The sequence below is a fragment of the Zonotrichia leucophrys genome, chromosome 4, assembly GCF_028769735.1.
Source record: "Zonotrichia leucophrys gambelii isolate GWCS_2022_RI chromosome 4, RI_Zleu_2.0, whole genome shotgun sequence".
Lineage (NCBI taxonomy): Eukaryota > Metazoa > Chordata > Aves > Passeriformes > Passerellidae > Zonotrichia > Zonotrichia leucophrys.
Window position 1 is genome coordinate 2,188,863 of NC_088173.1, and position 23,235 is coordinate 2,212,097.

Sequence of the window (23,235 nt, forward strand, 5' to 3'; positions counted from 1 at the left end):
CTTGCTATCCAATGGTGGTTTTTATGCAACAGTGAAGATGTAGGTTTAGCATTTGCAGTAATGCTGGTTTTGAAGTGGGCAGATAACTTGTCATGCCTCTCTCACAAGTACAGTCAGAAATAGCTGGACACAGCAGTTTAAACCACCAAATGGGAAGCTATGCCTTGAGTAGCTGATTTGAGTAGCTGATTTCTGTATTTATTTAGTTTTATCATTTAGTATTGTATTTATACTTCTGAAGGAAGAGTTTGGTTCTGTTACTGAATTAAAACAATTATTTACTTGTACACATTTAAAATAAATTCTTTGAGTTAAAAAAAAACCACACCTTACTTTTTTTTTTTTACCTAATGTAAGCTATGTTTGAATTCCATTGCTCTTAGTACAAGGTAGGTAATTTTGAAGATCCTACCAGATGATCATCTGCATAGCATAATTTAACTTTGTAACTTAAGCAGTTCAATTTTGTGGTATATGACGTTGTGTTAAGTGGGGAGGGTTTTGTTTTATTTCACAAGTTTCCTTTAAAACTTTAAATGCACTTTAAAATCTTTCATATAAAACCTGAAAAAAAAAAAGTGGTGCTTTGTCCTTGCCTATCAGCACCACATTTCAAGTACAGTGAGAAGAAAGATGGTAAGGAATTGTACTGAGTCTCTACTGTTGGCAATAGAGGGAAATATGCAGTTACCTGGGGGGAGGCAGGGGTAGGAATAGAAACTACACATTTGATTAAAAATAATTTGAGTTCCTCTAGGGCAGTTTTGAGTCTCGTAGTTCAGGAAGATGGTTTGGCAGTGCATAATTCATGAGATATGAATAAAATCAGGAATATGCTCATGCTGTCTGGACAAAGAGTGATACAGGTACCGTGCAGCTGAGGGGCATCATCAATAAATGTATTTTCTGGGTACCTGAACAGATCTGCCACTCAGCTTTTGTGTTGTGTGTCTGGTTTGTGTACACAGGCAAATTAGTCTGAATTCCTCTGTGTCTACCAGTACTCTGCAGGAATGATTTTCCACTTGTATGTTTTGTTCTTTTTGCCTTAAAAAAGGATTCATAAGTTGATTGTATTGGAAAAAAGATCTGTGAATTGTTTCAGGGTTTATGAATGATTAATGGTTGTGCTCTCACTCTGCCCATTTTTAGGTTAGTTTATCCTATACATATGAGACAAAAGATGCCCTGTGTTTAGTGTTAACCATAATGAATGGAGGGGATCTGAAGTTTCACATATATAACATGGGAAATCCTGGCTTTGATGAAGAAAGGGCTATTTTCTATGCTGCAGAACTGTGCTGTGGGCTGGAGGATTTGCAAAGGGAGAGAATTGTTTACAGGTGAGTGTCATCTACACTTACTTGTACTTTTTCACATCTCTTCAGTGTTGAACATATTCATTGTTTCCTACTAAAACAAGTTTGTGTTTTAATTTTGTAGGAAAAGAATAAAAAAAAACTTAGTTGTCCTTTTCATGGCATATCCCTAGGAATATATGTCTTATGTCTTCTTGCTGTTGATTTAGGTCTTGATGCTTGAAATATTTTAAAACAGTTAAACTGAAATTAAACTATGATTTACTAAGCAAATTAATTTATAATTTTAATGCATAAGTCCCTGGCTGCATTGCATCTTACACTCCCAAAGGTAACAGGATAGTCATAGCCCATGTGAAAAGCTCCTTCTTCTGTTTTAGTTTCAGATTCCTCCAATAAAATTATTATTGCCTTTGAATTAATGGAACTATCAGAAGCTTTATGCACTGCAGTTGAGATTGTATGATTTTAATGCTCTGTTTTGTCTCTGTACATACGTCATTTAACCCCTGGTATGCATTAATGTTACAGAACAAGCAAACAAACTTACATATTAACATATTAATTGTTTCCTACTAAAACAAGTTTGTGTTTTAATTTTGTAGGAAAAGAATAAAAAAAAACTTAGTTGTCCTTTTCATGGCATATCCCTAGGAATATATGTCTTATGTCTTGTTGCTGTTGATTTAGGTCTTGATGCTTGAAATATTTTAAAACAGTATAAACTGAAATTAAACTATGATTTACAAAGCAAATTAATTTATAATTTTAATGCATAAGTCCCTGGCTGCATTGCATCTTACACTCCCAAAGGTAACAGGATAGTCATAGCCCATGGGAAAAGCTCCTTCTTCTGTTTTAGTTTCAGATTCCTCCAATAAAATTATTATAGCCTTTGAATTAATGGAACTATCAGAAGCTTTATGCACTGCAATTGAGTGTAACAATCAATGCAATTGAGATTGTATGATTTTAATGCTCTGTTTTGTCTCTGTACATACGTCATTTAACCCCTGGTATGCATTAATGTTACAGAACAAGCAAACAAACTTACATATTAACATATTAATTGTTTCCTACTAAAACAAGTTTGTGTTTTAATTTTGTAGGAAAAGAATAAAAAAAAAAACTTAGTTGTCCTTTTCATGGCATATCCCTAGGAATATATGTCTTATGTCTTCTTGTTGTTGATTTAGGTCTTGATGCTTGAAATATTTTAAAACAGTATAAACTGAAATTAAACTATTATTTACAAAGCAAATTAATTTATAATTTTAATGCATAAGTCCCTGGCTGCATTGCATCTTACACTCCCAAAGGTAACAGGATAGTGAAAAGCTCCTTCTTCTGTTTTAGTTTCAGATTCCTCCAATAAAATTATTATAGCCTTTGAATTAATGGAACTATCAGAAGCTTTATGCACTGCAATTGAGTGTAACAATCAATGCAATTGAGATTGTATGATTTTAATGCTCTGTTTTGTCTCTGTACATACATCATTTAACCCTGGTATGCATTAATGTTACAGAACAAGCAAACAAACTTACATATTAACATATTAATTGTTTCCTACTAAAACAAGTTTGTGTTTTAATTTTGTAGGAAAAGAATAAAAAAAAAAAACTTAGTTGTCCTTTTCATGGCATATCCCTAGGAATATATGTCTTATGTCTTCTTGCTGTTGATTTAGGTCTTGATGCTTGAAATATTTTAAAACAGTATAAACTGAAATTGAACTATGATTTACAAAGCAAATTAATTTATAATTTTAATGCATAAGTCCCTGGCTGCATTGCATCTTACACTCCCAAAGGTAACAGGATAGTCATAGCCCATGTGAAAAGCTCCTTCTTCTGTTTTAGTTTCAGATTCCTCCAATAAAATTATTATTGCCTTTGAATTAATGGAACTATCAGAAGCTTTATGCACTGCAGTTGAGATTGTATGATTTTAATGCTCTGTTTTGTCTCTGTACATACATCATTTAACCCCTGGTATGCATTAATGTTACAGAACAAGCAAACAAACTTAGTGGTGGACCAAGAATGGTTTCTTTGTACTTGTGCTGTGTAACACCAAGTGTCACACACACAGACACACAGAGTGGCAAGTGGCAGAAGCAGAGGGAATCAGGTTTATGCTGGTGCTTGGATGTGGTTCCCTAGAGAATTTGGCCACTCTTGCAATATTACACACTGTGTTTTGGCATACACATAGGAGGGAAGCAGGGGTGAGACATTTCATCAGCTACAAGTAGGTCATTTTACATTCTTCAGATGAAAACAAAACTGATTGTTTAAAATACAAAATAACAAAAAAGCCTAAACAAAACAAAAGGGCCCAAACCACAGCCCCACCAACTTGTTAGCTGTTTCCCCACAAGGCAACCTTCAAACACTTCTGTCAAATCCCAGTGTTCTTCAGTGTTTTTACCTCTGATCTCTCCTGGTTTCTCTGCTATTGTAATCTTATATTTAATACCATTTATTAACATTATAAGGATTGTTGAGGCTTAAAACCATGAGAAGCAGAGCATCTTTATGACTTTTGTATATAGTTAATCTCATAAGATAATGAAACTTTACCATGAATACACTTAATACAGAACATGAATTAACCAATATGTGGGGGGAAAAGCCCTACTTAGATTTCTTGGTGAACAATTTTCTCTCATTTAGAATGGCAACTCTAGAGTTATTCTTCCTAAATTTTTTTCTTTTATGTTATTCAGATTCTTCTTCTTGTCACAACTGTATGTATATATGTATAGATACATATTGTTTTTAAGAATCTATTTCAATAGCTGATTCTTTAGCCAACTACTGGGTTTTATGTGTCTATTTCTGGCTTATATTTATGGTGGAAGAAATCTAAGAGACCATCTCAGTCCACATGCTTACTGATGCATACCACAAATACACACATATAAAAAATAACCATTAAAAATTAACAATATAGATTATAACAATCTATAGTGCACTATTATAAATAATAATGTACATTATACATTTTATACAAATTTTCATGCATATATATGTGTATGTGTATCCTCAGGAGAATCTGCTAGGGATAAATCCTAGCAAAACTTCTGATTCAGCTTGAATGACTCCCCAAATTTTCCTTGAGCAGGGAAAAATTCAAACATTCCATTCAATATTTTCCTTTGTTCTCAAAGTAAAAATGCACAAGATGCAAAATTGCAATGCTGAATTTATTGCCCTTTTAGTATTTCCTGAGTCTTGCTATCATTTAATAGTTAAAAAATGTTGTTTGGGAAACTTTGATGTTTACAGAAAAGTAATAGGAAACTTCTAGAAAGTTATTGCAAAGAATAACTTAACTAGGTGAATGTCTAGGAAGCTTGGAAGTTGCATGGCCAAATTAAAGAAATTGAGTTTGAATGAATGATATAAGCCTGTGCTTAGTCTTGGGATTATTACTCTTTGTTGATATTCTGATGCCCTGAGGTGAAATATAGCAAGGGGCCAGCATCAAACTGCAGCAAACACTTGTATTTTACCACTGTCAAGCTGATATTCCTCAGGAGAAATGCTTTTCACTAATGAACACAAATTTGGGTGTAAATACTGGTTCTTTATATCAGGACTTTGTTAATATAAATTAAATAGTTATGGTAATATCAATTAAAGAGGACTAAAGAGTTCAGGGACAGTGGATCTCGTTCTCTGGTTAAACTATTTGTATTATAGGTCATCAGCTTCACAGATTTTTTTTTTTAATAGGTGGAACTGGATAAATTGCTTCAGTCAGAACCAAGTTGTTTTCTGTTGAATCTGTTGCATTTCAGGGCTTATAGTTTTGTCTTTGCTTAATTCACATTTCTGTTGTTTAATTTGTAGAGACTTGAAGCCTGAGAATATACTTCTTGATGACTGTGGTAAGTAAAAATTAAAATTAATTTGAAATCAGGAATTATACCTCTAATACCAAGCCAGAAATGTAAGGGATTTCTTCATAATAAAAGAGACCTCATTGGTGAATCTTAATTTAGCAAAGGCAATACTGCCTTGCTTTTTAGAAAGGGGGGGAAAACTTTGGGAGTCAACCATTAATATTTATGAAGGGTCAATTTTCTACCTTCAAATGGCTAGTTTTTCCCTTTTGCTCCTCATTTTCCCCCTCATCTTGATTTAATATCACTAAAATTTTTACATGGATTTGTTTTGTTTGTCTTTTCTTCAATTATGGAAACATGATTTGTTAGATGAGGGGGGCAGACTTTTACTTAGTAAACCAGATTGTTTAGACAGCGGGAAGAAATCTGAAGTATTTCTGTTTTAAAATTTTGACTAAAAGAGGTCTGATGGTCTCTGATGCATATGAAGGAATCAAGGAAGTACAAACAACATGAACTGTTTGTAGTCCTTTGTCAAAAGCCAAATTAATTCTCTTTAATGTCTTTGTATGCAAGTCATTACCAGAATCTTTTGAATTGACTGTGGAACATGTGCAGGAATTCTCTTCTAAGCTGTGGATTAATATTACAAGTTTGTTCTTGTAACTGCTGAGCATTTTAGTTGAGGAAAAACTGTTTTTGAAGTCATTAGCACACTATTTTTTTAAAAGTCAGCATGTTCTGACTGATAATTTTCAAAAAAAGATGATGCTTGAGAGAAGTCACTTTCCAAGAGCTAAAGCTTTGCCAGACATCAAATGCATTCTTTAATTTTTCTCTCCAGCAATGTCTTAGAAAAGCTGAAGGGTTCTTTGAGGAAAAATGTGGCCTTGCAGGACTGCACTAGAATGCTTCCTCTCTGCCAGGGATATTTTGATCTAGTTCCAGAGAGCACAGGAGACTAATTAGAAAATCTCTTCAGGAGCTCAGATCTTGCACTTGAAAAGGAGTTCATCAGATGTCAGGAGCATCTGAATGTATTTAAAATAGCATTTGCTGCTCCAGAGCATTACCTTATTTCCAGCCAGTATATAAAATGGAACTTGACTTTCTCCTCCCTCTCTCTCCATCCCCTGATTATCTAACACATGTACATAAGAAGTTAATGTGCTGTTAACTAATATTGATGCTGTAGAGCTTTTTGAATGCCATAGCATATTACAGCGACTTTAGACGGTCACTGTGGTGAGAGAAGGACGAGAATCTTGTTTCTTGATCAGAAGGCTGATTTATTGACATAAGATATATAATACATTATAACTATACTAAAAGGAAGAAAAAGAGAGGTTGCAGAGAGCAGCTATGCTAAGAATAGAATAGAAAGAATGAATAACAAAGTTCTGTGTGCAGGGAATCCGTCCCTGAGCTGCTCCTGTGATTGGCCTTTAATGGTACACAAGGAAGATGAGCCAATCACAGGGACACCTGCTACATTTCACAGCAGCTGAGAACAATTGTTTACATTCTTCTTCTGGGGCCCTTTGCTTCTTAGAAGAAGGACAAATCTCAAAGAAAAGATTTCTATGAAGAAATGTCTGCGACAATAGCATATATGCACAAAGGTTAATGGGCATTGGAATGGGCTACCCAGAGAGGTGATGCAGTGTCCACTCTTGGAGGCTTTCTCATAAGTATTTTAAAAGCCTGGAACACTTTGGGCTGCCTGCTTACTCAGAAGGTTTTAGAGACCTTCTGAAATCCCTTCCAACCTGAATCATTCTGTGAGTCTGTGGTGTTTCTGTAAACAACACTATCCCTGTCCTTATAACCAGTATTAGAAATAAGTGTGAGTTTTGCTCTTTTTTTTTCGTTTTTGCCACAAATCTTTCTACAAAATTCTTTTAGAATTGAATTGGAAATGTAATTGTCCTTTCTTCTGTCTAGACTTTTACATTTTTATTGAGAAAGTACCTTATGTGTTTTTACATTAAAATGTCAGTACAGTTCATGCCTTGAAATGGCTTGAATGTGCTTGAAACAGTTCAGGAGTCTATCCAACAAAGAATGGGAATATCCATGGGAATGTGAGGGAGAGTGGGGTGGATTTATTCCCATTGCCCTGCTTGGACTGGTTCCCCACTGAGCAGTGCATGACAAACCAGTCCATTGCCAGATGATTTCTGTCAGAGGTACAGCTCTACAGGCCCTGTGTGATAGGGGAAGGTCAACTTGAGACATTTGGCTGATAAAGTGCAATAAAAGCTGTTTTCCACTTAGGAGTGATTCATGAGAAGAGGAAATCCCAGAATTGAACTGACATGTTACTATATAAATAATTCTGAGTGGATTATGGACTGGGCTGCTCTTGGTTTGGGGTGGGAGTGGGGATAGCAATTCCAAGTACTCATGTTTGGCATTATTGGGGTACTTCATTACATGAAAAAGAGCTCTCTCAGTACAGGCTACAGTTTTCTCACATTTGGAATAAATTAATTTTGAAGTTTTATTAAGAAGTCAGAAAGCTAAGGGCTTGTGGTGGGTATGCAGAAAACCACAAGTGTCTGATGCATAGATGCAGAATCTGAAATGAGCATTTCTCTTTGTCCAAGAACAGCAGCCTATGCCAAAGAGCTTTGCTTAAGAGCAAATTATTTTTGTCTGACCTTCAGAAAATCAGTTATATCTGTGCCTCTCTTTCTGCACATTTTTAAGGAGGGGCTGAATAAAACACTCTTTTCAAGTTAAGTTAAATAAACTTAGGGCTATATGAATCTTTTGATACTTTGCAGTGGGGTTTTTTATGAGATGTGCAATAGAAATTTTTTGTTTTAAAAGTGATAGTACTTCATTATTTTACTTCCTTAATTGGCTGACGATGTATAATTTATTTTAACATGAATAGGACATATCAGGATTTCAGATCTTGGATTAGCTGTGCAGATTCCAGAAGGTGAAACTGTCCGAGGACGTGTTGGGACTGTTGGTTACATGGGTATGTAAAGCATCCTTTGCTAGTTACATTTTACCAGAAAATTTGCTTCTGTGAATTTAAGAACTGTATTGGACCTGGATTAGTTACTAGACATGTTATGGGAAGAAGAAAGGTTATAATATGCATTTGTAGATGTTACTTAATTGTAAGCCTACTGATAAACTTGAAAACTTAACTGAAAATTCCAGCTTTAGGCAGAACTTGAACAAAGCACCTAATTTTTTTCTGGGATTCAAAGAGATTTATGGTCACAGGTAAAGAGAGAAATTACTGTGATACTACATTTCTTTCCATGCTTTGGAAAACTTCATTCTCAGGGTTTTTTTTTTTCATTCTCTAAAGAATACTGGTTTTAAGCATTCAAGAAATCAAGTTTTTCTCTTGAATATAAACAGAGTTCTCACTGTAGAAATTAAAGTTTTTTCAAAGTACAGAAGAGTCACACAAATATGTCTGCACAGGGCCCAGAGAGAGTACCTGAGAGTTTTTCCAATACACACAATTAGTCAATTTAAAGTGAAATGATGTGGGTGTGTGTTTGTTTTTGTTTTGCAGCTCCAGAAGTGCTCAAAAACGAGAAGTATACATTCAGTCCGGATTGGTGGGGCCTTGGCTGTTTGATTTATGAGATGATTGAAGGGCAGTCTCCGTTCAGGAAGCACAAGGAAAGAGTTAAACGCGATGAGATTGACCGCAGAGTAAAGGAAGACCAGGAAACATACTCAGACAAGTTTTCAGAGGAGGCAAAATCCATCTGCAGGATGGTGGGTGAAGAGACATAGAGGTTTGGAAATGAAATTTCTAATCCTTTTAAAGAGACCAACTACTTTATTTTAAAATCTTGAAAAAATTTCAGAATGGGATTTCCTAAACCTTCCTTTAGTTCATATGAAAATTTGTGATTGTTCATGAGCTGTTCAGTTATCAAACTTCAAGAATTCAGAACTTTTCTCAAGATGAAGGAAAGCTGCATAAATTGATTATTCATCACATGAATGAAATGGTCTAGTACTGCTTGGACCAGTTGTTATTGTAGATGGAGTGCAACAGCATGCTCACATAGGATACTGCATAGGAACAAGTGGCTGAGTAGTACACCAGTTTCTTCACATAAAGCATTATCTACAATTTTTTTTTCTATCTTGCCTCTTCTTAAATTTATACAGAAAGCTTCACAAGTTTTCTGTACTATTTAATGCAAGATATATGCATTACTTAAGCCCATAGGAAAAAATAGAAGTCTCTTTCCTGAAAGGAAAGCCTACTGCAAAGTCTGTACTGTCAAGTCTTCTTAATATGACATCAATTAAAATATTTTCATATAACTTTGGGCATAATCTTCAAATAATGTGCTTTCAGGGGTTCTTTTGTCTGTTGAAAATATATTTGTTCCCAGAATGTTGTTGTTTGGGTTTCCAGGTATAGTTCCAATTGATACATGATAAATTTACTTAATAGGAGCCCAAGTAGCAAAATAAACTGATTGAAAGACATTGTATGTAGATGATTTTTTTTTCAGTTGTGGGATTGTATCATGGATCAGCTTTTTTCCATGTATCTGCAGTTACTTGCTAAAAATCCAGGGGAACGACTGGGCTGCACTGAGGGAGGAGCTGCTGTTGTAAAGCAACATCCTATTTTCAAGAACATCAACTTCAAGAGGCTGGAAGCTAACATGTTAGAACCTCCATTCTTGCCAGATGTAAGTAGGTGAGACAGATTTGATTAGTATCTAAAAAGGGAAGAACTGTCATAATTCTGTTAGCAGTCATATGAACACCAGAGAAACCTTTAAAGTTAGTTACACTTCTAGGAGAATGCCACTGTGGCTATTGATGATAACTAATTGTTTTGTGGTGTTTCATCTGAGATCACAAAACAATTTACAATAGTGCTATTTCCCTAGGGAGCTTTGTAGCTGATTTCTTACCCCATAAAAGTCCCCTTCCATTGCTCAGATGCAGAAGAAATGAGGAATAGCTTTGAAGAAAATATTCCAGAGTTGAAAGAAAGGTGACAGAAGATGAGTGAATTATGATAATCACTGAGATCCAAACAAACTGTTTCTGGCTTTGATATTTCTTTTCTCTTACTTGCAGGATGGATAGAATTGCTCAGGTTACTTATGAAGAGCATCTTTGTATTTCTGTTCCATAGACTAATATAATTTGCTGATCAGCAGTGTGAAATGTAAAATTGCAGACATTTTGCTCTCTTTTGCTCATCTAGAGAAAATAAAACCAAACTAAAAGTCCCCAGATCCAAAACTTTAATGAAGTAATCTTGTCTTGTACTGCAGCCACGTGCAGTTTATTGTAAAGATGTCCTGGACATTGAGCAGTTCTCAACAGTGAAAGGAGTGAACCTGGATACCACAGATGATGACTTCTATTCCAAATTTGTGACGGGTTGTGTCTCAATCCCTTGGCAAAATGAGGTAATGCACATTTCATAAAAGATTATTTCTTTAGTACAGCAGTATAGAATATTTAATAAAATAAATAATTATAATTATTTTCTCTAGCAGATGTAAAGACATTTCTGCTTTAGACTTCTTTGCTGAGAGGCTTAAGAATTTTTTTTCCAAAAACATAAGAAACTTGCTAAAAACTGAGATTTATAGTAAATTTGCATAAACAAAGTCTGGCATCTTGTCATCATAGGCACAGCTTACAGAACAGTATTGGTATCTGTAAGACCACCCTTTCCTTGTTCTTCAGTCCCATGTTATTCAGTATTGCTGTTCACAGGAGAGGCATGGAATGCTATTCCAAGTGTTCAAAAGCAAAAAGTGCAGTGCAAGCTGTTTGTGTGATCAATAGAGTATCCAAGTGACAGCAATACAGAATTGCAGGCTCACCTTTTTCAAGGTTTCAAAACAAACAGTTCAATATCAGTTGAGTCAGACTTTCCCTTAAGAGTTTGTTTTGTGTGCCTAGTGAATGAATATTCTAGTAGCCTGCATAGAGTACTAGAATTCTGCTGCCTCTGCATGCAATTCAAATCTATTTACTGTTTCAGCAAGAGCACTCAGTAACAATTACTTCAAATTGTAGTTCTTGCTATCAATGCCTTGTCCCCATTCTAATTTATTCGTGACTTTCTGAAATTGCTATTGTCTTGAGTTCTCCCAATGTCATTTCTCTCCCCGTATATTGCATTTTATTTAAAGCTTGAACACAAAAGATGAGAAATTTCTGAATAATTTGGAGGAAAAAGTACATTCCCCTCTGTTTTCCTTTTGTTTTTTTGCATTACATTAAGGATGTTTGAAAAGGTGTAATTTGACATAGAGAGCTTTCACTGAGAAACAGTGAGTCTTGGAGAGAGAAATATTTCCTATACTATGTTGTAATTCTAAACTTCAGAATATGATCTAGACATTAAAAAATGCACTGCAGCTTAATAACTAACCCTGCAGAGAGGGTTAAAGTTGGAAGTAGTTGTAGAATTCTTGTGATGGCAATTCCTGTTCTTCAAGGCAGAACTGCAGATTTCATTGTACATTTGTGCTTATTTTTTCTTTTAATTCATGTTACTGAGCTTTCTCTCCAATTTTTGCCTCTCAAGACTTTCTCTCACCATTCCATAATTTACCCAATGTCCTGGTTTACAACAAAAGCAGGCTGCATTTCTTCTTATTCCTCTTTATGCCCTCTCTCCCTCTACAAGGTATATTCACAGTTTTAAGCTGCACCAAGGGAAATATAGGTTGGCTAATGTTGGATCTCAAGATCTCAGTCCTGAGATGCTGAGCCTCCGAGACCACCTTGGGGGGCTCGGGAGTCCTGGAATGTTCCAGAAGTGTCTGGTGGCTGCACTTTGGTCCTACACAGGAGACGACACTGTATGAGGACAGGAGGGCTTCACCAGGGTGAATGGTGAAGGGATTGGTTAATTAGAGGGTGAGACACAGGGTTTAGGATTTATGTACAGGGGGGTTTAGAGGAGTAAGATGGAGGAATTGGGGCGTGTCCTGTCCTTCTTCTTCTTCCTCTTCTCCTCCATCTTCTTTGGCCACGGTGGCACCTTTGGATTGGTTATTACTGAGAGTGCACCGAGTTATAAGAATAGATGGTATTGGGGAAAAATGATAAATATTGTACACGTAACCATGGGTATAAAGATAGGTGGCTGTCCGGAGGGCAGCACAGTGTGCTCATGGCTGGCTGCTGAGCAGAGCTCTGTTCGGCTGAAAGAAAATCTTTTAGATAAACAATTAATAAACATAAAAACCGAAAGAAGAACTGAAGCCTCTTCTCGTCCTTCGATACGCGGGCTGCCCCAAGGCCACCCCGGGCCTTTCCAGGCCCCTCAAACAGCCGAGATAAACCGGACAGGATAATAGGAAAAAGTTTTTTACAGAAAGAATGATAAATTACTGGAATGGTCTGCCCCAGGAGGTGGTGGAGTCACCATCCCTAAATGTGCTTAAAAAAGCCTGGATGTGACACTTGGTGCCAGGGTTAATTGAGGTGTTAGGGCTGGGTTGGACTCCATGATCTTGAAGGTCTCTTCCAACCCAGTGGCTCTGTGCCTGCTTTGGCTGCCAGCTGCTGTGACAGATGTGTACTGGTGCCACTTACTGGTAAATGCCAGCTGGGTTTGGCCATTAGCCACTCCCCCCCTTTCTGAGCCTGCCTGTTGGTTGTATTTTGGCATTCACTCTTCCTGCTGTCCTTTCTGTACCCACTAATTGTGGTTTTATTTCTTTTGTTTCTGTGCACACAGACAAAGATTATTTCAAAATCCCCATCTCTGTTATATCTTTTGTTTTCCTCCCATGTCATGTTTATTAATTAAGTTCAGTCCAGGGCATAGAGATATTTCTTTTTTTTTGGCTGGCCTGCTCTAAAATGAACAGAATACCTGAAAGGAAAATCTGTTTCTGGTTCTAAAAGCTTCTCTTTATTGCATCATGAGTATAAGAAAGGCAAGAATGCAAAAAAAGCAAGAGAGTACCTGACACCTGTGTGAGAGTGCTCTCATTGCTATTCTTTAGTTGGTTGAGTGCACAAGGTGAGTCAATGCCAGCTTTGTGCTTCCTTTTGGAGACAGTGGGATAGTTTGGCTGATGAATTTTTAAGTGTTAGGAGTACCCAACAACAACCTGGAACTTGTTTGAGAGGCTTTTATGGATATTTCATTTATATTTCATGTGTTTTCAAGATGATTGAAACGGGATGCTTTGAAGATATCAATGCATATGAAAGTGATGGTACTGTGTCACCAGACAGAGAGAAGTCTCCTAAGCCAAAGAGAGGCTTCTTTCACAGACTTTTTAGTGGAGAGGTAAGGGCATTTATTTTCTTCCATTAAATGAACTTCCATTCTTTTTTTATTTTTATTAATTTGTGATAGGAAAACCAAGTTGCTCACTGCATTGTGAAACTAATGAAATCTGGTTTGTTGTGGCTTTGCCTCTCCACCACATTTCAGAAATTATGGCAATCCCTATAACTACAGGAGGCTTTGCTGCCTCAGCATTCTGTCCTCCTCTGCTTACCTGGGTTCTGTTAAAAACTGTGCTTTAGACCTTTGCTAAAGAGGTTAATTTGCATCTTGCTTCTTATATATTTTGCCATTTTTAATGAAACCTGTGTACATGTCTTCAGAGATAATTGAGGCCCTGTGTAAAAACTAGTAATAAGTAAATTTATAAGCAAAAATAAATAAGTTTATAAGCAAAAATAAGTATCTATCCAATAAATAAGTAAATAAGTCAAAATATCCCCAAAATAAAATGAGAAGCACCATGAAACAAATGTTAAACTATCTTGGGCAGTTTAATGCTTTCACCAAAACAATGACATAATAGATCTTTACTTAGCTGATAATGCACAGCCTTTTCTTACACACAGACTTCTACTCTTTAGTAGAAGAATTTCCTGTTCAGAGAATTGAGTATTTACCACCTAGAAAACACATCATGTATTGTAATTATCTACAGGATATAAGAAATAGACTATTTGTAAAGGTTTGCAGTTGAAAATGTTATATAGAATTCTGCTTGCTCAGTGTGCCTGCACATAGAGAGGAAATATCTTGAGAAGCTTGAGTATATTCCAGTAGTGAAGAGGGTAGAAATTACTTTTGCTTTCAAGCAGAAATGGAATTTTTAAATTGCTAGGTGCATATTGTTAAGTAGCCGCAGCAAGGCCGTGTATTAAAATTGCATGAAGAAATTTTTTGTCTTCAGCTGGCAATTCACCTTTCTAAAATGGTACAATGCTAATGGAATGTATAATAGTACTGTCATTTTTAGTTCATCTTTTCAAAGACACTTTCCCCCCACTTTGACTAATGGAATAGAAGGGATGGTTGAGTGTACTAATATTCTCACATAGCTAAAGTTAAAGCTTGTGTCTTACTGTAGTCTTTTCCAACCAAAAATCAGCAGGATTTGTACTGTTCCAAGATAATGGTTCTATGTATTGAGAAGAAGTCCTAAAAAATGAATATGGTTTGACAGTTTTCAGTTGGTTTTGAACTAATAGGATTGCAGTTAATTGTCTTGTGAAGTTAGAAGAAGGAAAGAACTTTAATTCAGTTTTAACAATTTGAGATTTGGGCTTGAGATTATGGATTCCTTTGAGTTTCCCAAAGCATTTACTTCGCATGGAATAAAATGTGCTGGAAAAATACCCACCCCCCCAGCCTTTCTGTGTCCCATAAAACACACAAATGAGCAATAGTGTTAGTGCTGCAGCTGAGTTGTCTGTTTGTCTTCTCTTGCAGGTCTGCTTCAAGTCTGATTGCAGTGATGATGAGCAGGAGTCCTCCAGACTTTAAATCATTTTATGCTCATCAGAAAGGATGAGCAAGCATTAAATGTTTTATATCTCTGTAGCAAATTGTATTATATATATTTTTTATCTGAGTTTAAGGATTTTTGTACATTTGTACTTCATTTGTTTTAAGATGTATATTTTCACTAAAGCTTAATTGTACAAAAAGCAATGAGTGCCATTTGAGTGAGTGTGTTTCTGTATGTATTTGATTTATCTTGATTATTTTTTGCCCAGTGGAATGAATCTAGGAATACTAAAAGGATTTTAAAGCACAGAGATAGTATCTATGGCATCACTGTAACTTGACTCTGTATGCTCCTGGTAAAACTCTTCTTGATCATTAGGATCTTTATTAGCAATTTTCTTAACAGTAAAATTGATGTACTGATAAATTTAATAATTCTGGTATTATCCAGCAGCATGGCAGTGCTATTACCTAATGTATCTCTCAAGCAACTGCTAAGAGAAAAAAAGGAATTCAGTGCACTGTGGCCAGCTATTAGGAATTGCTCTTTATTATCAGGCTCTGTAGAATCTCTTTCTGTATTTCTGTATAAAGAGAACTTTGAACATTTAGCTTAGTCCTCAAACTGAAGTATCCCATCTTCTCTTTCCTACCCATCTTACACATCCTCTCCATAGAGTTTCTTGGCATGAACCATGCAAGTCAACCTATGCCAACATTTTATAACTATATTTTAAAAACTTTGTTGTCTTTACTGAAATTATTTCTTTTTACCTGTGGGGACACAGTTTTATTTTATTTTCTGTAAATGAAATTGTTTTTAACTCCATGTAGAATGTTATGTTTTTATAATGGGTTAAAAAACAAAGCCTGGCTCTTCTTACTAACATCCTCTCTGCTTATGTTGTGATATGCAATGTTCTAGGGTTGACAGTGATCACTGCCACTGGGGGAAGGGCAAGGTAGCATTGAGTATTGAATTTAATTATGTAAGTATTTTTTATAGCCTTTTAAAACAGAACCATTAAAATACGTTTTTAATGATTGCTTAATACAGATATGGAACTGGTATTGAAGTTTGTTATGTTTACCTGATGTCCATTAGTAAAACTGACAAAAGCTGCTTGAAAGCTAGGCAAACTTCCATTCTTCTGGACTCACTGTAGGTCAGACCCTTTGTTATGGAAACTTCTAGTAAAACTTCATCTGGGTATGAGAGTCAATTTAAAGAGCACATTTCATTAAGAGCCTCTTCTGTTTTCAAAATTGAGTTGGATACTTGAAATATAATGGAGTTGGAGACATGAGTTTAGTTTCGTATTTTGTTCTGTATTCTCAACTGTGCATGCATTCATTGGGGCACCAAGTGGGCCACACATGTATTGTACACACAGAGCAACTGAATAGCACCCCCACCTCACAAAGGTCCCTCTTGTGATCTGCAGACCCACTGGAAGAAACTTCAGCTGCTTCTGAGAAACTCACAAGATATATTTGATATTCAAGCCCATCATCAGATTTTAATTCATGGTATTTGGTCTATAAAGACAAAGTTTTAATGGATTAGAATTTGAAAAAATTGGAAAACCAGTGTGTTGCAGAACCCTACTGGGGCTCATCTGGTGTCTCTCTGAAATTGTTCCTCTTGGCTACTGTGCCACAGGAATGAGGAATGAGCCTATTTTCCTGTGTGTTCAGTGCATTTTTCCTCCAGTCTAAAACAGCACACAAGACAGCAAAATGACTCTTTTAGAGAGTACAAAGGGAGAAATTGGCAGAGGGAGAGAGAGTTTGAATGAATTACTGGAAGATGGTCTGATGTAATACTGAAGGGATGGGAGACTTGACAGAAATATCTGAAGTAAGGGTGTTGGCTAGAACCATTATGTGTGAGACAATGAGCTGGCAGTCTGACCTGACCCTCTTTATTTTGTACCACAGCAATAGAAGAACTCTAAAAAGAGGGGAATGGAAAAATGGAGAAGGAACAGAAGGCTTTTATAAATACCTACATGGTTGGAGAAGTCATTGTTTCCCTGATGAAGGGGTTTGAATTTTTAAGATCTTAGGTTTGCTGTTCTGAGGCAAAGGTGACTGTATAAACAGCAGACATGCAGGGTGACAGTCTGGATTTAATGTCTGTGTAGGGCAACTTGAAATTTGGGCAAGAATACCACGGACACAAGCTGAATATTTTTTATGAAGAAAAATTTTTGTGAAGTAAATTGGTTTTAACAGATTAAAAAATACATCTGAAAGTCTATTTATCATGTATTTCAAGTTTTCTTTCTGTATGGGATGGAGAGGAATCTTAAAAAAAACTAAAAATCACTTCTCTGTTTTGGAGTGTTGAGGGTTAACATATATTTTCCAGGAATCTGTGAAGAAAGAGGGTTAAAAGAAAAGGGAAATTGTTCCTAAGAAGTGGTTATTTACATGTCTGCTTCTTTGGAAAAAGGAATTCCTTGTAAAAAAGTGAGAATTTGTTTGTTTTTATAAAGTTTTACTTAAGAAAAAACTTTTGGAATTAAACTAAGTTCAGAATACTACTATTGAATTGTTTTGAGTGAGTACATGTTTGCAGGATTATGACCTAATTCCATTGGGTTTGGGGTTTGGTTTTTTTTTGGTTAGTTGATTGGTTCTTCCCCAATAGGCTCAAGATGGCATTATTGTGCTGTAAATTTGTCCCTTTTGGCTAGAAATACAAGCATGTAATAATGACTGCATCTTGTCTGATGTGAATCCCCTGGAAAATTAGCAAAAACAAGGAACTGGAAGGATCAGCAATCAGCATAAGTCTCCTTACACAGTACATGGAGGGGAAGATGTTATGCTGTTTAATCTAAGGTGACTCCATTGGTTAAAGGCCTTTTCTGTAGTATAAGGAGCTTGGAGGTGCATCTTGAAAGCAGGGAAAGGCTAAGGAGAGGGGAGAACACCTGAAAACAAAATATCACGGTGCAAGATATTTAATATGAACTTAGCTCTTGATTTTTTTAGTACAAAACTGGGACAACGAAGGGGGAAAATAGCAGGTTGTGCTGACAGATTATGTAGCCTTTTACTACATGAAACTGTTGGGGTGGGATGGGGGAAGCCAACATAACTTCTTGTAATTCAGCATTCTCTAGGCCCATATGTTAGAAGGCTCTAACAATCCAATGTTCTACTGGTGCAAGACTTGGAAAGACCTATGGAATTCCATGGAGTTATTTGCATGAGATCAACCCTCCTTTCCTGTGGTGTGTGTTTCCAAGCATTTGTGTATGTAAATCTTCATGTTTGCTTGTGAGTACCTCAAACCTCTCTATTTAGCTCAAAATTCAGAAACTGTGAAACAATGTACCAGTGTCTTATTGGTTTACTTAATGCTTTTCAATGTTGTGACCAGAAGAATAGAATCTTCATGCCTCAGGGTTGTTTTTTCTAGTAAGAAAGGTGTCAGCTTTTCCCTGCCCCCCGAGGTGTGTTCAAAATATAGAGATGGTGTTGTTTCTGGACTATAAAAACAACAAGACAGTCTCAGCTGAAAAAAGGAGCACTTAAAACTAATAGTAAATAGGGAAAAAACCCTGTGGTATGTCTGTAACAAGAGTGTTATTGACAAACCTTAGCCTTTAATATCTCATGTGTCTCTTTTTTTTTTCCCCAAATCATTCTTAAAACAGTAGTCCTGAATGGTTTTGAGTATGAAGGAGAATTCTCTCCAAATCAGAATAAAATCATCTGGTTTATAAATCAAATATATAAGCAAATATAATATAAATGCAATTAAAACCAACTAACAATCCATTCTTAGAATGCACTTCAATTATTTTTCAGACTACACTGATGTAAGAATTTCCTCATTGCCATTTGTATGAATGGAGAATACTTGTTTACAAGTTACTAAAATATGACAACAAAAGTTATATTTTCCTATGGTTTACACTTTATCATTATATGAATTTAACATTGGGATTATCATCTTCATTTTAGTGTAGGTTTTCAGAAAACACTTCTCTTTAGGAAGTGAAATTTGAATTATTGGAAAGCATCTTTAGGCTTTCCAAGTCGTATTTACTTTGATTTTAATTACTCACTTGGCTTATTCGGTGATGATGATGTATTTTCTGTTGAATGAAACATTCTTTTTTATTTCATAATTGTTCTTGTGGTGTAACTTAAATTTTGCACATGAGATGTAGGTAACTTTTTTCCATGATTCAGATATGTCCAAACCACCAGAATTCTTTCCAGGCATAGGAAGCTGACTGTTAAATGTGATGTGTTACTTCCAGCATCTCCAACCACTGACTGTTCTTGTGTGAGCTGTTTTCCTGGACGTTTTAGCATTGTAATTCCTGAAATAAAAGCAAAACACTGCCACATGTCTCAACCACATGTATTACTGTCTAATGTGATTTATTTACCATGTCTATTGTGGTAGCTGGGATAGAAAAAGAAAAAAAAATTGTAATGAAAATAAATTTCGAATTTATTGAAGCAGAAAATGTCTCCTGCATTGTAAGCTTTTTACCAATGTAAGATAGTTGAATCCAGGAAAAGATGCCCTAGTTCTGCTGCACTGGCTCAATTGATACCTTATCTCATGGTCTGGATCTAGATTTCTGCATAAATTTCCATGTGAAAAGACAGAATTATCGGCATGGGCTGTTTTTCATTTGCACATTTATTGTAATTTTATGACATGAGTTGAAGGACAAAGCCCCCAAATGCTCTCCAAAAGGGCTTGAAATTAAATGACCTTAAAAAGGCACAGCCAGGCTGTGGCATATTGCAGATTATCCGTGCATATGCCAAACCAGTGGGCCACTGAGACTCCTCCTGAAGTCTCATGGAGTAGGACCAAGTACCTGCTGAATTGTTCATGGAAATGCAGAAATGCTGGCCAAAGTGAGACCTCAGGATAAGGTGAAAAATACTCTTGACATGCTCATCTTAAAACATTAAATAAGGAGGTAATTTAAGAGACAAGGTAAGAGCATGTTTCTTTTTCTCCTGGAGGATGAGATTAATTAGTTATCATCCCTTAAATTTCCGATGATAATCTTTTAGCTATGCACTGTTAATTGGATCTTCATTTTTCTTGTGGCAACACCGACTTTACAAAAAATGCTTGTTCTCTAATCCTGCCTTGCTTTTTCTTGCCCCTTGCCTGGTTTACACCACTTTATTTTTGCCAGTGTGGGTGTTGTGGGGCAGATCAGTGACATGATCCAGGCAAAAACACCACGGATCAGTTTGGGCCAGGAGAACTTACCGATAAGGTATTGACCAAAGAAAAACCTGATACCCTGAGATAGCTCTCACTAATGAGCCACTCAGGCACGGAGAACAAAGAGCAGCGAGCTTGTGGGCAGGCACTGCCTGGGCTCCTGCCGTGAGTCAGCAGCCCACGGGGACTCGCACACTGACCAAAACTTCACAACAGCCTTGGCTGGTGCCTTGTTTAATCTTTGATAAGAGCTTGTGTGTCCGGTTATCTCGGCTGTTTGAGGGGCCTGGAAAGGCCCGGAGTGCCCTTGGGGCAGCCCGCGTATCGAAGGACGAGAAGAGGCTTCAGTTCTTCTTTCGGTTTTTATGTTTATTAATTGTTTATCTAAAAGATGTTCTTTCAGCCGAACAGAGCTCTGCTCAGCAGCCAGCCATGAGCACACTGTGCTGCCCTCCGGGCGGTCACCTATCTTTATACCCATTGTTACGTGTACAATATTTATCATTTTTCCCCAATACCATTTATTCTTATAACTCGGTGCACTCTCAGTAATAACCAATCCAAAGGTGCCACCATGGCCAAAGAAGATGGAGGAGAAGAGGAAGAAGAAGAAGGACAGGACACACCCCAATTCCTCCATCTTACTCCTCTAAACCCCCCTGTACAGAAATCCTAAACCCTGTGTCTCACCCTCTAATTAACTGATCCCTTCACCATTCACCCTGTGAAGCCCTCATCCTTGTCGTCTCCTGTGCAGGGTTAAAGTCCAGCCACCAGACACTTCTGGCAACATTCCAGGACTCCCGAGACCCCCAAGGTGGTCTCGGTGCCTCAGCACCTCAGGACTGAGATTTTGAGATCCGACACTTGTGCTCTTCTTACTGTGCTTCAATGTATTTCGAAGTGTGGAGTGGCACATGCACAGAGCGTTCCAACTCTGCTGTCATCTTTTATCATGTCTCGTTTGCTACATAAAAAATTCATGATTATCCACATGTTCCAGAGAAATGTTTCTGCAAGCTTTATCATAAAATAATCGGGAGAAATACAGGTTTTACCTTAAAAGTTCACATTTTGTAGCATTTCTATATTGAAATAAGGCTTTGCTTTAAGTTGAATTGCTTTCAGGACTAAGGATAGGTTTCTGTTCAAAGGACTTTTTCAAATGGTTTGTCTTTTATTAACACGCTAATAAAGTTAACTGGCAGAGAGAGCACTGGCCTAGTGAATATTTGGCAAGAAGGTTAGCTATGACTTCTGTGGCCTGAATATTCAGAGACATGAGCTTCATTCCTTCATGTTAATTCAACCAAGTTGAATTACTGGAAATTTATTTTCTTAGAATTTCTGAGAGCTGTTCTCCATTTTTATTGCTGGAACCAGTTTCATGTGTGTGAGATAAGTTGAATTGCCTGTTCTTATCAGCTGTCATTTAATGTCTGTATGAACAAGTAGATATATTAAAATCAGTGGTCGCAATTGAAAGCTTCACAGTACTGTTGATTTTTTCTAAGTGTTTACTAATGGAATCAATGATTTAAATATTCTATACTGTCTCTCTTGTATCCTGTATGTTTAATATGTGTGTGCAGAAATATTCTCTGATGAAGCAGGTCCCCGCTCAGGACAGGAGCGCTGAAAAGGCAGCACGTACGCTGCCAAGTTTCAAGTCCTGTTCCGGCAAGAGTCTCCGCAGCCTAAAATAAAACCGGAGCGCCGGCAGCGCCTTTGGCCGCCGCTTGTGCTGCGGGGGCTGCGGCGTTACCCGCTGTGCCCCGTGACGCGCGGCCCCGGAGCGGCTGCTCCCGCCTTGCCGGGAGGGGTCCGTGCGGTGCCTCTGAGAACGCGGCTCGCCGCGGGGCAGTGCCAGGGGCTCCCATGGGATCCCATGCGCTCCCAGGGCCGGCTTCCCACCCGCGGTTCTGCCCTGCCCTGCCCGGAGCCGCGCGCGGCCGCTGCCGACAGGGAGCGCCGCAGAGCAGCGCACGGCGGCTCGGGCACGCGGCGATGGGCGGAACCTCCTTCTGATTGGCCAAAATGCCTGTCGCTCTCGCCGCTGTCCCGCCCCCTTGGCTGCCCGCGTTCCCCTGTGTGTTCCTACGTAAAGGCGCACGTGACGCCAGGCCGGGGGTGCCGCGTGCGCATGCGCGCTCGAGCCCCGGGCCGCGGGGCAGCTCCAGGAGGGGCGGGGCAGCCCCGGGGGCGGGGCCCGCGCGCGGGGGCCGACGGGACGGATCAAGATGGCGGCGGGGCGGACGGGAAGCGCCCGCGGCCCCGAGCGGCGCCCGCCCCATTCATCGCGGCTGTGACGGGCCGGGGCTCACCAGAGCGCCGGCAGAGCGCCGGGAGCGAGCCCAGGGGCAGCGCCAGCGGTAGCGGGACAGCACTCGGACCCGCCAGGCGCCCGTGACAGGGCGGGTCGGAGCGCGGGCCGGTGCCGCCGGCGCGGGCGGAGCGGACATGGCCACCATGGAAAAGCTGACGAAGGCCTTCGAGTCGCTGCGCTCCTTCCAGCAGCAGCAGGGCCCCGCTGCCCTCCCCGAGGAGCCGCTCCAGAGACCGTGAGTGACCCGCGCCCGGAACTCGGGGGCTTCTCACACGCGCGTCCGGCACCCGCCCGGGCCGGTTCTGCTCCGGTTCTGCTCCCGCGCACCGCCCCGAGCCGGGCCCGGCGCTGCCCGGTCCCTGGCAGCTGGCGGCTCCCGCACACACACACCGCAGTGTCGCGGTGCTCTGCCTGCTCTCTGCCCAAGTTCACATCTGGAGTAACTTTTGGGGCGAGTGCGTTTGAAAAGTCCCCAGTGCGGGAGATGAGCGGGAGGCACAGCGATGCTGTGTGCGTTCACAGGCTGGTTCTAGGAAAGAAAACCTTTTTTTTCCCTAGTGCACTGCTGCAAAAAAGACAAAAACTTAGCATAATTTGAATGAAGCAGTACTTTCAGCATTTTCTCTTCTAATAACTGCTGAAGCGCTTTTTGTGAGACCTTGCTTTTCTGTGCTTGATGCTTTCTGCATGAGTGTCTTTTCTCTGAACTCTCCAGCTGACTGCAGCTTCCTTGAAATGAGAATTCAAGGCTGAGCAAGAGAAATT

General features: G+C 38.5%; 2 protein-coding genes across 5 annotated transcripts in view; both read left to right on the forward strand.

Annotated features, from left to right (window-relative positions):
- GRK4 (G protein-coupled receptor kinase 4) overlaps window positions 1-18,498 on the forward strand; it is a 43,448-nt gene extending 24,950 nt beyond the window's left edge. The window contains exons 9-16 of one of the 2 annotated variants that reach the window (XM_064710236.1): window positions 1,153-1,343; window positions 5,180-5,217; window positions 8,078-8,167; window positions 8,723-8,931; window positions 9,732-9,869; window positions 10,467-10,604; window positions 13,337-13,459; window positions 14,906-18,498. In XM_064710236.1, coding sequence (XP_064566306.1) covers window positions 1,153-1,343; window positions 5,180-5,217; window positions 8,078-8,167; window positions 8,723-8,931; window positions 9,732-9,869; window positions 10,467-10,604; window positions 13,337-13,459; window positions 14,906-14,959 — 981 coding nt within the window. In that variant the 3' untranslated portion in view covers window positions 14,960-18,498. Of the gene's footprint in view, window positions 1-1,152; window positions 1,344-5,179; window positions 5,218-8,077; window positions 8,168-8,722; window positions 8,932-9,731; window positions 9,878-10,466; window positions 10,605-13,336; window positions 13,460-14,905 lie in introns of those variants that run through there. The other variant, XR_010439817.1, reaches the window with a different exon arrangement.
- Window positions 18,499-22,378: 3,880 nt separating this feature from the next.
- The window catches only part of HTT (huntingtin), an 82,052-nt gene continuing 81,195 nt past the window's right edge, over window positions 22,379-23,235 (forward strand). For all 3 annotated transcript variants that reach the window (XM_064710237.1, XM_064710240.1, XM_064710238.1), the window contains exon 1: window positions 22,379-22,705. In XM_064710237.1, coding sequence (XP_064566307.1) covers window positions 22,605-22,705 — 101 coding nt within the window. In that variant the 5' untranslated portion in view covers window positions 22,379-22,604. The remainder of the gene's footprint in view (window positions 22,706-23,235) is intronic.